Below are 15,276 nucleotides of genomic sequence, written 5' to 3' on the forward strand. Positions count from 1 at the left end.
GCAATGACGTATGCACCAGTTTTAATTACACTGCTTTATACTTGGTGAGAAGCTCCCACGCCCTGCTTCTCGCCCTCCACTCCTCAAGCTGTGGATCTTTCCTGGGCTGTGCTCTTACAGGTATTCAGTCTATTAACGTCCATCACAGAATTTACAACTTAAGCTGATAAGAAAGCAATGGCAAACTTGGAAGTTGCAAATTTAGTATAGGTAGAGCCTACTTTGCACTTCAACAAATTTCTTTTTTTCTTTCTTTCTTTTTTTTTTTTTTTTCGGAGCTGGGAACCGAACCCAGGGCTTTGCACTTGCTAGGCAAGTGCTCTACCACTGAGCTAAATCCCCACCCCTTCAACAAATTTCTACCTAAGGTTTTAAAGAGTAAATAGTTTTAGGTGCATAATATCACAAGTACTTAAATAAGTGACTTTGGGGATAAACATGAAATTCAGCAAGGTCAGCAGTGTTGAAGTTTAGTGTATTCACAGGCGACAGAAAGAGGTAGAGTATGAGGCAGGAACTTTGTCAACGGTCGATTTGCACATTCTTAAAAAGAGGAGAAAACTGTGAAGCCATTATTTAGAAAACATGCCTAATTATACTACAATAACAAAGACATGTATTACCATAAGTTTCTTAATATAGAATTCCCCAAAATTTCAAGATATTTATTGCCTCCATTTATTACCTATAAAATGGAATTTCTATATTTTTGATAAAATGGTAAAATTGATCCAGGTACAGTGATAAATGCCTTCAATTCCATTCCTAGGGAGGCAGAGAAAGATAGAGCACTGTGAATTTCAGGCCAGCTTGGTCTACACAGTAAGTTCCAAGACAACTGGATCTGCACAGAAGAACCGGCCATGCAAACATAAAAGAAACTAAAATTGCTAAATGGTGTCTTCCACCCTATAATTATTGAGAATTGTACGAGCAGTGACAGTATTCAAAGGTAGGGGTACAAGATGAATGAGAACATACTTTCTGCTCGCCCTGATGCTTGTCTGGAACATAGAGCACAAGGCAAGTACGTCTTCCATGTTGAATTGTGGCTTCATAGAGAACATGATACTTGAGTAGGACCCTCTCAGGTCAAGCAGGTGAGAGGCAAGTGGAAGACTGGAAGAAGTGGGCCTTTCCGAAACACGCACAAGTTCTATAGCATGGGACAGAAGGCGGAGAGCTGGCTAAGGGAGGACATGGGTCCTGCACGGGTGCCTGTGACTGGCAAGCCTCGGCCAATAGCTCTTTGAAAATAGCGCATGCTACAACAGAGAGGGTAGGCTAAAGTGGCACAAGTACCGTCGGGGTGATCAATGGTGGGCGGAGACTTCTGTGTTTGAAGGAAAGGTGTGAAAGAAGAATAAGTTTAAGTAGAAACCTATCACATAGATTCAAACCTCTATTCTTCTTATGACCAAAAAATAGTTAATACTTGCAACTTTAATGTGGCCAGCTGTACTGCAACTGAGAAGTGTAATTTATAGACCTGCAAAGCGAGCTTAGGGTGTTCTCCAAATGTGAATTTATGCATCTATATGCATGCCATGCACAAACATGCTCTAATACTCTACATAACTATAACTGCTGGTAGTTAGAGATGCAACAGAATACAAAGAATAAGAGGGAGATAAATATTGACGTGGAAGAATAATGACTTTACCCATAGACACTTACCTGATCATGGCTCTCTGCATAAGCCACACATTTTTCAAGGTGGCGTCGATTGGTGAGCGTATACACTATATTGCCCATGTTCCAGTCTTCATCTTTGAATTCCTTAAGTAACTACATACAAGAGAGAAAAGCAACTTCTAAGAAACACAGGTATCCATCCATACACATGAGCTCAATCCGCAGGCATCCATATTAATCTAAACCATGTGACATAGAGATAGAGTGATGGCATCTTTGTGGTTTTACTGACAGTAAAGCTTTATCTTCAAATGACATAAGCACCCAAGAGAAGTAAAGCATACGGCAACTGGGCCAGGTAGTTATCTACCCATGAGGTATGAATAAATGCAAGGTTTCATTTGTGTTTGCTATATATCAGTGTATAAGGATTAATTCTATCCATGCATTGAAAGAATATACCATGAATGTATTGTGCAAGAGATATGAGGATTTTTTTTACATATGTTTTAAATCATACTTTGCGATCAATACCACTTTTTTATTACCTGTGATACCTGCAGAACCATGATTGGCAGTCGGTTCTGGTTCACTTTACTGTTATTTCACAATAGGTTTTCCTATAACTTAACACACTAGAGATGCACTTGTTACATTTTTAGACTTGAATAAAAATGCCTTAGCAGGAACAGCATTGTATTCCACTCATAAACAATGATAATTAAAACAATTATTCCAGAGTGGAAATGCTAATTATCACAAAATAATTATTATCTTAATAGAGCACATTGATTTTCTTTCCACTTCATTTTCTTCAGTGTGGCTTCTGCCCTTTAACCCTGCTGTGATGCCACTGACCTACCGAAGACCTCAGACGGTCAGCTCTTGGGTCAGTAATTGCTCTTTCTTAGATAAATACTTCCTGTACATGACACTGCTGACCCTCTCCTTCATATGAATTGCTCCCTAGTGGAGTCTACCACTGCGTACTTGATGGTTCATCTTTCCCAAACTCCATGGATATCATGCAAAACATTTCCCTGCCTAGCTTCCTCAAGGGAAGCTGCTTGAGCTTGTGTTCTAAATGTGCTTTCTCTATTATTCAATATATTCTTTCTGCTCAGGCCAACTCTCTGTTCAAAGGATCAAGAAAACTTGCTTCTAGGCAAAACTACAAGAAGGCTGCCTGGTTCCCGTTGTCTCTGATTCGTGTCTTTGTGTCTGTCCTCATCTTGAGTGTTTTGGTATCTCAGAAGAGTGTGCTATGATGAATGCAGTCTGAGGATGAGATCATAACTGAGCAATGCAGCCAGTTTCCAAAACTGTACCCAACTGGCATATAAATAGAAAACTAATGAAAATATTGGTAGCAGAAAAATGTAGTGAAATCTCCAGAGGATTTTGTTATGAGAACGTGCTAATGCAGGAAATTACAAATTAAATCATTCCATGTATACCACATTCTGTAAAATACACATAGAAGTAGAGACCACAGTAGTCATTGCTAGGGATTAAGGAGCGATTGGCAGTTGGAATAAAATGGATGTTTACAGAGACAGCATGGGCGTATTTCACAGCTGACCTGGACCAGTGCAGGTACATTCGTTATGGCATTGTACAAATTAGTAAATTTAGAGGAACTTATTACAAATCAAACATGAATTTATAGCTTTATCGGCACAAAAGAGCATAAGTAAGCAGAGGATGGCCTTCTTGGGCATCAATGGGAAGAGAAGCCCTTGGTTCTGCCAAAGTTCCATCCTCTAGTGTAGGGAACAGGGTTGGGAGTAGAGAAAGGGGTGGATGGCTGGGTGGGGGAACACCCTCATAGAAGCAGGGGAAGGGGGATGGACTGGGGTTTCTGGTCAGGAAACCAGGAAAGGGGATAACATTTGAAATGTAAATAAAAAAAATTCAATTAAAAAAAGCATAAGTAAAATCTATGTTTATATCACAAAAAAATGACACTGAATACACAAAGGATTTCTGGTAGGATGGGCAGAGAATAAGTTCCAGCAAATACATATGTCACCTTTATTTTTTTATTGAATATTTTATGTATTTATATTTTAAATGTTATCGCCTTTCCCGGTTTCCCCCTCTCCCATCCCTTCTCTCCCTACTTCAGTGAAGATGCTCCCACTCCCCCCCACCTCACCACCCTGGCGTTCTCCTACACTGGGGAAACAAGCCTTCACAGGACATGTCATCTGTATCTGAGAACTTTGGTTATTTAATTCTGATCAGAACAAATCAAACCAGATGTAATGAGTACTCCAAATACTTATAAATACTTAAGAAAATGGTTAAATTATGATATTTCAATAACTGAGTATTAAAGAACACAAATGGACATCTTATCAAACATATCTGTATGCATTATGTAAGGCGATCTAGCAGTGCTGTCTCATTCATATCGTTTGATCAGCTGATGGTAAAATCCACATGTATTCTGAAAAGACGTTTCCACTGCTCTAATATATTCCTCTGTGTCGCTGCTATTTGCAGACAATGACTGTCATCTGTTTATTTAAAAAGAAATGAAAACTATTTTTATGTGTTTGGTGTTTTGCAGGCAACACATGCCTGTGGACTACATGAATGCACTGTCTGCAGAAGCCAGAAGAGGGTATTGGATCTCTTGGGGCTGGAGTTACAGCCATTCACTCACGAGTCATCCTTCGGTATAGGGAATTGTATGGATCCAGTCCTCTGGTAGACCAGCAAATACTCCTAAGGAGTTAGCTTTTTCTCCAGTCCCTAATTAGGTTTTTAACAATGCAGCTCATAAAACCAGAGAAAAGTCACTGTATTCAAAGATTTAACGATATCTTAACTCTCTAGATTTATGAACTAAGGCCCAGATTTGGTGATGCAGAAGCACATTTGAGTAGCTGCATAAAATAGGAAATGTCATTTGCCTTCAGAGGGTTCCTGAATTCAAGATGACCATATCTTAGGCGTCAGATGCTCTTCTTCCTATTTTCACAACACACTATTGTACAGAAGGTTCTCGAAGGTTTAGTAGACTAATTTTAAAGACTTAGAGAAAGAAAACACTGTCAACATTGTAAGAAGATTATAAGCACTATGAGCTATGATTGACTGGGAAATAATTCCACATCGATCAATATTTTTGATATATTCTTGAGCCTAGACAAAGGATGGCGAAGAATTTAATAATAGGTTACAAAGTAGGATTTGGCATTTAGGAAAGAAATAATTCTATACAAAAGACTAGAAGGCTTAAGAAGTTTGGGCTGACAACCTTATGCCAAAGGAAAGAATGTGAAAAGACAAACATTGTTTGTATAGTAACAAACTTAACTCATCTTTCAATGTCCTAAACCACAATAATCATGCAACCTAGGAGACTTTGTAAAATACTTGTGTGTAGACCTGCTATAGTTTAAAGAATTATTAAGTGGCGCCAAGTTGGTACGACCTTAGTATTAGAGCTCAGGTTTACAGAATCTGCCTAGAACAGAAAGGACAACAAGTAATAATGCCAATAACATCCATCATGGATTCCACGAGTTCCTCAGCATCGCGAAACATTTGTATATTTGTATTACTGTGGTCTCTTGGATGTAGTTCATATGCATTAAAGAGCTCATTGGGAAATTACAGTTGCTCATAGAGATGTCTTACTCCTTATTTTATTCAGACCATGATTATAGGCATTTGTTTTTCAATGTGTGCTTATCAAACCTAAGTTTATATAATGCCTTTAGTCCTTTAGGAAAACTCATATAAATACACACACACACACACACACACACACACACACACACACACACACACAGAGAGACAGAGACAGAGACAGAGACAGAGACAGAGAGGCATAGAAACATACAGAGAAAAAGATACAAAGAGAGAGACTGATACAGAGAGACACAGAGAGGGAATAAAGAGAGGGATGGAGGGAACCTAAATAATTTGAATTTTTAGAATAAATAAAAGTATATTGAGAAGAATATGTAGCTGCTATCTAGCTTATTCTATTTTACTGTTTAACAATTTGGTAAAGATTACTGAATAAAGGTATAAGTTGTCCCAGATCTGGTGAGTGAAAGAGCACATTCCACAGTAAGTATAAGAGATTAAGTAATTTCTACATCATTACAGGATTATGGATAGGAATAAGTGTTTTCATAAAGTTCAATGTGCTTTTAAGCACAGACTATTGCAGTTTCACTGATCTATACTTATAAAGCAAAATTCCACTCAATATTTTATTAATATTAATTTCTCTTGCCTGGATAATAGACATGTGAAAGCTTTGGAATATTACTTCAAAATTTTGAGAACCATCTTACAAAAAAAAAAAAAACCACAAAATCATGCATTTGCAGGAGAACTAATAGTTTACCTATGTCTACAATTAATGATTATGATTCATAAATAAACCGAACAACAAATAAATTTGTATATGATACATGGAGACGAGAAATCTTACTTGGATCCATTTATCCGGAATGGCCATTGCTAATCTGTAATCAAAACCACCTCCTCCCTGGGACGTTGGAGAACAGAGAGCCGGCATCCCTGATACATCCTGAAATAAAATACATTAGAATGATCAGCCTCCACACAACTGTCATGTCAGGAAAGCTTAGGGCAAAGAATTGAATGTAAGAAACGGAGGCATAGATTTCTGAGTCCTTTAATAAATATAAATATAAAAGCAGATATAGTGGTAAATTCATATCTTAGTTCCCAATAAGACTTCTGTCTAATGTTTACACTCCAGTACCAGTTTCATCTAAAAGGCTTTTTGCTCCTTTCATTAGTATCATTCTGAGAACAGAAAATAGCAAAAGGCTTTTCAAAAACAGTTTAATGTTTAGGCTTAAGAGAAATGATTTTTTTTCCTACAAGGTTTACCAAAAAACAAAATTCATATGCAATATATCTGATATAAATCTGTGTGTGTGTGTGTGTGTGTGTGTGTGTGTGTGTGTGTGTCCTTGTGAGTTCTACCTTCTGAAGAAATAGAAAACACAGCAAACACAGAATGAAGTAAGGCAGCTTCACTTCGGTGGGTTGTACTGGAAAGGGTCACTGAGATCAGCTCCTGGATGTTTTCATTAGCAGATACAGAAGCAAAGGCACACAGAGGTGAAGGAATCAAGAAAGATAGGGACTTATTAATGGTGGAGTCATGGTTCAGGCATCGAGCCTGTTGACAGAGTGTTTTCACCTGTCGTGATTCCCCTAGACTACCGATAAGCAAATATTAATCAAATAGACAACTGAGCTGAAAAATTGGGTAGAAGGATACAGTTGTACCAGAAGATACTTTCGTGATAACTACAGCAAAATGCAGGTCAAATACTATCATTCTAACTCATGCTAGATTTCAAACAAATCCTTTTCATCTGTTCATTTCTGTGGCCAGGCTCATTAGCTCTTAACCACCTCTTCCTTAGACTGCATGTTTTCAAATGGACTTCATCTCCATTTACAACTGTTGTCACAATAACAAACAACGTTCTATGAAATCATTTTGTTTGTATTATATAAGATAATAAAGTTCAAAACATAATAGTAAAAATAGGATTATAATATTCGCTATTATGATTCGAATTCAATGATCTCATCAAGCATTAAGCATTTGCTATACACCTTCCTACCCAGTGTTCTATTTCCCTACTGGATTTTGTAAGATCCAATAGTTGAAGAAGCTGCTTTTGCTAGCTAAGAATCTTGCTTCACAGATAGCACAAAAAAGATACTCAATAAATATTTGCTATGTGAGGGGCTTAAAGTTGCTTGGTGGTACAAGATAATGTATCTTTATCAAAATTATCTACATGCATAAATGAGGACATAAACAAACATACCTACACTTACCATGAAATGACAATACTTACCAGCCCGTATATGACAATTGACACAGACAGTAGAGAGAAAGACTTACACCTTCCCACCAGGGTCCCCTAAATCTTTAAACTCTATATATTTTGTCTCCTCTGAAATATGTATTCTCTAGGCTTGTGATAAGCTATGTCATCATTCAAATTCTTCAAATTTTATAAAATGATGTCATGCTCTGAAATCTGAGATAGCTAAAATACTATTGTTTTGATAATCTACTCACAGAAAAGCTTAGAGAAAGAAACAATTGAGTACTCTGAGCTCCTAACTAATGGATCTCTTAATTAGGATACCCCAATATAAATACATGTGTGATATGTTGAGAGACAGCCATGGGGAACTAGCATGCTCAACCATAACACTGGATTTCTTTGTAGTTGTTTAAAACTCATGAGGGAAACATGAGGAACAAAGATCAACAAGGTAGACATTTTAAAAGTCATACTTAGCAAAACAGGAGTGATGGTTTTACAAATATTATGGGTGTTTAATTCAATTTGCTGTTAAAAAATGGGCTGTAAATCTATTAAATATCAATCTCCTTATTAGAAGCTGGAGTTACAAAAAAATACTTTGCAAAGAGTTACACTTTGATCGAATGACCAGAAAAGAATGATCTGGAAAGATTGCTAGCATCTAGGATTTAAGTTCAAGTTAACTTTGCTTGAGAAAACAGTTGTAAAGTTTGTATTAGATGTACCTTTTGAAGAAATAAGGTATAAGGAAAACACAGACATCAAATTTGTCACAATACCTAAGTCAGAATTCTAGAAAACTATCTGATAAGTTCATGAGTTTATTCCAAGTTTTCTTTTGAAAGTGAAGTGCTAGTGCCCACTTTTTTAAATGTGAAATTATATATGTATGATATATATATTCATAAATACATAATATATAATATACATGTATAATTTCACATTTAAATATGTTCACACTATAAAAGATACATGTCCACTGATATAGGATATAAGAAGAGAATGTGTTTTAAATTAATACAAATCTAATTCTTTAAAGATCTAAAAAGTACTTTTCAGTACTGACCAGGATATTAACCAATATAAAATATTTTAGTTAATAAAATAACTGTACAATGGTGGGCCTTTACTTTTAAGATTTTTATTATACTTGTTGTTAGTAATAAATTCATATTACTCAGGTAAATTTATATAAAGCTCCATCACTTACACATTGCACATTTCTTTAAAAAAAAAAAAAGTTCATGAAGATCAATTCTACATTTCGACGAGCCTCCCATTAGACAGAAAAGTCATGTATTGAAATTGAAGCAGTTTTCAATTTGAGTAGAGTAAATTGAAAGCACATCTTGTTTTAAAAAAAAAAAAATCTAAAACCAAGTAATATAAAGTAGGCTAAAGTCTGAGAGTTTCATTGGTAGAAACACTGGTAATCAGGCAAGAGCTCCCTGGATGATGAAACTATTTTACCTGAAGTGAGTGGAAAGATCAATGTAACAATTTTACCTTTCATGTTCTGAATAATTGCTTCTTTTTCTTTGGCATTCACTTTTGATTTGTTCTGTCATTAATTGTTTGTAGTAATCTGTCACATATATTATCTCTGATTTGGATTGTCACAAATATAATTGACATAATATTTTTTGATGTTTGACAGATAAATTAAAATACTGTTTTTTAAGAAGTAAGGTGAAATTTAAAATACCCTGCTGTGAAAAGGAATGGGAACAAAGCAGAACCCTCAGCTCTGAGAGGAGCCAGTGAAGTAGCTGGTGTGGATAGTCCTGGGTGTTTTGTAGTTTTGAACTTGTGTATTAATTCTCTGTCATTCAGAAATATCTTTTGAGGCTATTCCCAAATGGCATTTAAAAGGCAAAAGGCCTGACAGAAATAGAAGAGTTTTCTATCTCTAGTCTAACAACAGAGTTACATGAACTAGCTGGATACTGTGGACCCGAGAAATGATGGACAGGAAGAGGGCTCTAGAAATAATCCATGCTATAAGAAGGACACTCATCCCAGTACATGGGAAGCCAGCAGGACAAGTGTACACCTTAACCCTGACTCTTCAACATCAGATTATTATCATATACGTCCACAACTATGCTTTATATATAAAAATGATCAACATGCTAAATTCAATTTTAATAGTAATTCCTACTTAGAAGACTCTGAAAACCAAGAGGGATTTTAATATTAAATCTAAATTAGCAGAAGCATTTAACAAACTTCTTAATTTATCACATTTATCACCAAGAAGGGAATCGCCAATTATGCCTAGACCGAATTATGTCGTTCCAGCACAGCTTTGGGACAGTTAATCATGGACTTTTAGTAATCACGAAGAACTAGGGAATATTTGGCAGCCTGAGAGCAGTAGCATAAACAGGGAAGGGAAACGCTCAGAAATGCGGGCAGGCAGTGACCCATGCCATCTCTAACGACTAAACCGGAAAATAAATAAATAAAAAATAAATAAATAAATAAATAAATAAACCGACAGATGCACATTAATATTCGATTCTTTTCACCACTGAAGGTCTCGGGCCAGGAGGACCTGTCCGCTGATCAGGACATTTTACTTTCTAACCACTGCCATGTTCTTTCTAACAATGGAATAGTGACAAGCAATTAGTGTGGATTATCCCCTAACTCGGAAAACAGTGGATTCCAAATAATGTGTCATCCTTACAAGCCAGTTGGACCCTCATCAGGGCATAAGTCCATTTTTGCAATTACTGATGACATGAGTTTAGCTATTCAGGTACTGTATGCTAACAAAGTATCCCGTATTAAAGGAGTCAGACAGGAGGACTGCGATAGAGACTTACCTCTGCTATTGTTATCGAGTCTGGGTACATCGTGTGAGCCAAATGATTTGCCAACATGAGGTAAATCAGAGCGTCTTCATCTACTTGGAGTCCAAAATATTCACTGTAGTCGCCTGAAAAACCTTGACCTGATACACGAGAAAAAAATTAAAATATATTACATAAATATGTAAATGTTTATCTATGAAAACATGCCTCAGATAGGCAGGGAGGCATTACTCTAAGAAGTACAGTGAAGTTACCACAAAGAATGTAGTAACTCGGGATTTCAATGCCCAGAGATCAGAAAATCCTGCAAACCAGTTTCTGTTTGAAAGAAACAAAGCGAAGAGCACATTAAAGATGTGATTTAACTCTAACTAAATTCCACAGTAGCAAGTAAGGCGACACTGAACCTGACCGGTATACATCAAATTTACAATGTGTCTCTCCCCTATCAGGAAACAGAAAAATAGTGGTCCCTGAAACAGTCAGCCATGGGTAGAGGAGGGCCTCAGTGGGCCTACCAGTCACTACTCAGCTACTCGCTGTGGGCAATCCAGGGAGGATTCATTCCCGGTAAGTCTGCGCCCGCACCGACAGGCACAGACAGAAGGTCTCAATCCTGTGGTCACACTGACAGCTCTGGTTAACCCAGTGGCTTACAAACAAAGCCAAGCCATGCATCTGGAAAAGGGTAGGGGCATAGAGGGATGGCTGCTAGCATGGGGAGGAGATAAGAGAGCGGCCGAGGAGCTTGGTCAGAACGCACTCTAGACACAGCAAAGAACACGTTTAGCTACAGATACTTTTTTGATAAAATGCCAATGTTAGGTTCTAGGTGGTCCCTCGGTGATAAATCAGAGGAAGTGTGAAAATCACGTTGAAAACTAAGCATTATTGTTTACATTAAAATGGCTGTGATTTGTGCAATACAGATTTGCTGTGATGATGAATAAATTAGGCCTAAACTTCTTACTGCCTCCTCTGACCTACTTTTTATTTAGGTTAGCATGATTATACCATCCGCTATGTATTCACAATTACTCTTATCTTTATACTAAATAAAATGAAAACTTAATACCCATCTTTCTCCCCTCCTCCCTCCCCCACCTCCACTCCTGGTTCCATTGTCCTAAGCACTGTGTTTTGATCCTTGTTTTGTCCTGTCCATCTGCTGGGTTGTGACATTTAAGGATAAGTTAACATGCGATTATAAAAGGTTATGCCTCAAGCTCTTGAACATATACACCTCAATAATCATTCTCTGTCAAACTTCCGACCTACTGACAACATCATTCCTTCCTTTCCAGGACAAAATGGACAAAAAGTGTGTCAGCTTAAGTCAGCTGAAAACCTTTAAAAAGCTATTTATTATTACTGTTGTTGTTTCAGGGGGATCGTTAAGGTGAACAGGGGGGCAGAGGACAAGTCCACGTCATAGCTAACACAGGCCCATCAGACTTGCACAGGAAGCGCTTCTATCCGCTGACCCATCTCCCTGGCCCGAGATCACACTTCCGTGTAGGTGTGCAGTGTTGCTCAGATCAACCACATTTCCTGTGTGCCCTGTTAGTAGAATATGCCTGCGAGTTAGGAGTGCACGTACTGGGGGTGCTTTTCAAAAAAATTCCTGAATTGAAAACCTTGACTTTCAATTAATTATATAGCAAAAATATAGTAGAGATCACTACATCTGTCATCCTGGATGTTACAGAGCATCTTCAAATATATATGCTCTAAGACTGAGAGTTCGCATCCTTCAGCTAAAATCCCTATTTTCTCCAGCTCCCTGCCCCTGACGATCTTCAGCAATCAAAATCATACGCTTCATTTTGTTTACCTATGAATTCTGAATATTATATCGCTTTGCTTTGGGCAACAGACAAACATAAATTCGGACCTTATTTGTGTGTTTTTTTTTTAATCCACAAAGCAACTTCCTTTTTCTCCCTAGATCTCCGGATGAATTTCTCCCTGTGTTTATAGATTAAATACTTCATTCATCCTTATACTAATGAGTTCATCACTTCTTTTTAGCATCTGTCTGTCCACTTGCTTTGCATTAACATTCTTAAGGAAAAAATGTAAAGTGACTCAGAGTTCCTTTCCTTATGGTGTCGGAGGTCCCCAATCATGGGACATATTTTACGTGACCCACCCTTTTAGTGCCTTTCCTCCTGGGTCTCCTGGCCTTCAGTAGAAGCAGTTTTAAACTCTGAAAGGGTCTCTGCCTTTCGCCACGTTTGTCTTTGTCTCCTCAAAGACAGCGTCTCTCTAAAATGAGAGGCGGATATAGGGGAAGCCTGGAGTGTGACGTTGTAGACGTTTTTCCTACTCGCTGTGGCCGTGCCATGACTGAGAGGAAGCAGCAGTGGTCTCCAGTTTCTGCTCCCCACCACAGAAGACACCTGTCAAGACTGACTGTCCACACATTTTTCCTCATCTTTATTTTCTTCTTGGTAAAGTAGATCCTCAAACTTTTTACTATTTTCATTTTCTTAAAAATAGGATTTTTTCATATGCTCTATTCTGATTATGGTATCCACAATCTCCACTCCTCTGGATTACTCCTACCCTCTCCAGACCCACACCCTTCCTGTCACAGCTTAGAAAACAAACAGGGGAATCGTCGTAAGATAAGAGAAAACAAAGTAAATTAGAATAGGATGAAGCAAACGAACAACAAGAGGGAAAGAGACAAAGAATAAGCACAAGAAACTCACATACATGGATGCACATTCACACACACGGAGAGAAATCCATAAAAACACAGAATCCGAAATCATAACATATACACAAAGAACCTGTAATGTTAAAAAATGCTGTGAGAATACATTATAAGACAAAGAGCTTTCAGCGATGCCAAAGAGCTGTGTTGGGCATCCATCTTTAAGCTATAAGTCATCTCCAGTTAGTAACGACTTAAAAACGAAAAAATTCGTTTCCTCCAATGAAGTTCTACTGGGGAAACAAACTCCTCTAAACAAACATTCCAATGGCCGGCCCTAGATGAGCAGAATGTATTTTTAAAAGTGTGCAGTAATGCTGGGTGTGGGAGCCCATAGCTGAAACTTTGTCACTCGCAAAAGGCTGAGGGAGAAGATTTGCAGTTTGAGTTCAGTCCAGTATATCTAGCAAGACTGAGTCTTAAAAACAAAAACAAAGAAAAACAATATAAAAGAAAACCAATTGTCTCTAGATCATGTATTTGGGGGAATTAGGACTCTGAGTTTAATTTTGTGCAACATTCAAAATGATGGCCTGATCTGTCCTTCAATTTAATTAAAATCAAATGAATGGTGTGTGTGCTTTCTCCATGTAAAAAGAACAGAATGTCCCCACTTATCTTTTTTGCATCTATTTTCATATAAATGCTAAATACATCCCAAATGTGCTGTGGTAAACAGTTCCTTTACATTTATTTTTAAAGCCATGTATTATTAATCCTTTATTCCTAAGAGAGATACAAAGATAGAAAGGCATATGTTTGTTTTCCCTCTTACTAAATGGTAGCAGAAATGACGCCCCATAACACATTAACCGCAGTCAACTAAAGCCGAAGCTGCCAGCCACAGCCACAGCCGTTTCTGTCAGAGAACCGCAAGGCAGCCCACAATTTAAGAACGGAAAATAAACCCATCCTTTACACCTGTAACAGGCACCTACCCATGCCATGGTGATGATACAGCATGGAGGTGACACCGTCAAAACGGAAGCCGTCAAAGCAGTATTCCTCCAACCACCATCTTATGTTCGACAGAAGGAACCTTAAGACTTCCCAGCTGAAATGTTAGAGAAAAACATAATTAAGCACAACGCAAGCCAGGTTTTCCTCAGTTACGCATCACTTGTTCAGATTGTGCGTTAGAGTTAGTTATGTATCCCAAGAAGTGCGATAGTCAAGAAACACATACTGCGTACAGGAGAAAACGCCACGCCATTTGGATAATAGAAGTCGTTGTAAAATGAGAGCTTGTTAAATGCCCTTTAGCTACAAAATCATTCAACGTCTGAGGAAAAGAACATGGAAGAGGAAAGAATTACAAGTGCCTGCGCGGTCCTGTTCAGCCGTGTACTCTTAGCAACCAGAACGGCCGCTAGAGCTGATACAGCTAAAAAGAAAATGTTACTTATAACTCAATTTTAATCAAGATTTTTTTCATCAATTACACCATAAGAATTAGAGGGGGTTACTTTTTCTATTCAAACAATTTTTTTATTACAGGTTGGAGAAATGACTTCAATGGCTACCTTTCCAAAATCCTTGGCTGAAACTTCAAGCAGCTATAATACCAAAGAAGAAATAAATGATAAAAAGAAGGACTTAATCACATGATAAATAATATTGCATTTACCAGACTGCTCTTTTATAAAGGGAAAGATGAAATATAATTATAAAAATATTCACATTTTAATAAAGTATACAATAAAGAGCTACACATCTATCGAAACGGAAGGAAAAAGAACTATATTACTCAATTAAAAACTCCACATGAAGCAAATCTATTTCGGACAACTAAGGAGAGGGCAACATCAATTAGCATTTTCGTCAGATGCTCAGCCATGGTTGAGTTCTCTATCTTATTACAACTGAAGTTTTAAGACTTTAATACCTCATTTAGTTTAATGACAAAGCTGTAATTGTATATACAAGTCTTTAACACAGCTCAAATTTATGTAGTTTTAAACCTTCTTCATATTAAAGCACGATCTGACAGAAGCAGAGATTAAGCCATCACAATCAACCCCAAAGGTAGAAAACTGACCTTGGGAAAAAATGAATGCTGATGCGAATACCTACTTGAAATAAGTTTCCCCGAACTTTAAAAACTTACTGGATACTTGAAAAATATTTGGAAAGGAAAACCCAGAAGTATAAGCCATGATAGTTGCATGAAGGAAAACCTGGAAGTTCAGGAAGCTTAGGTTAAATATGTATAAAGGTAAATTTCAATCATATTTTATTAACCCAT

The 15,276-nt window shown here is 37.4% G+C and overlaps 1 protein-coding gene across 1 annotated transcript in view; it reads right to left on the reverse strand.

Annotated features, from left to right (window-relative positions):
* Positions 1–15,276, reverse strand: part of Gbe1 (1,4-alpha-glucan branching enzyme 1) — a 244,499-nt gene that overhangs the window by 61,915 nt on the left and 167,308 nt on the right. The window contains exons 8-11 of the mRNA XM_032900525.1: positions 13,970–14,085; positions 10,322–10,449; positions 6,095–6,193; positions 1,678–1,788 (exon numbers count right to left, since the gene is read on the reverse strand). Coding sequence (XP_032756416.1) covers positions 1,678–1,788; positions 6,095–6,193; positions 10,322–10,449; positions 13,970–14,085 — 454 coding nt within the window. The remainder of the gene's footprint in view (positions 1–1,677; positions 1,789–6,094; positions 6,194–10,321; positions 10,450–13,969; positions 14,086–15,276) is intronic.

The sequence above is a fragment of the Rattus rattus genome, chromosome 4, assembly GCF_011064425.1.
Source record: "Rattus rattus isolate New Zealand chromosome 4, Rrattus_CSIRO_v1, whole genome shotgun sequence".
NCBI lineage: Eukaryota > Metazoa > Chordata > Mammalia > Rodentia > Muridae > Rattus > Rattus rattus.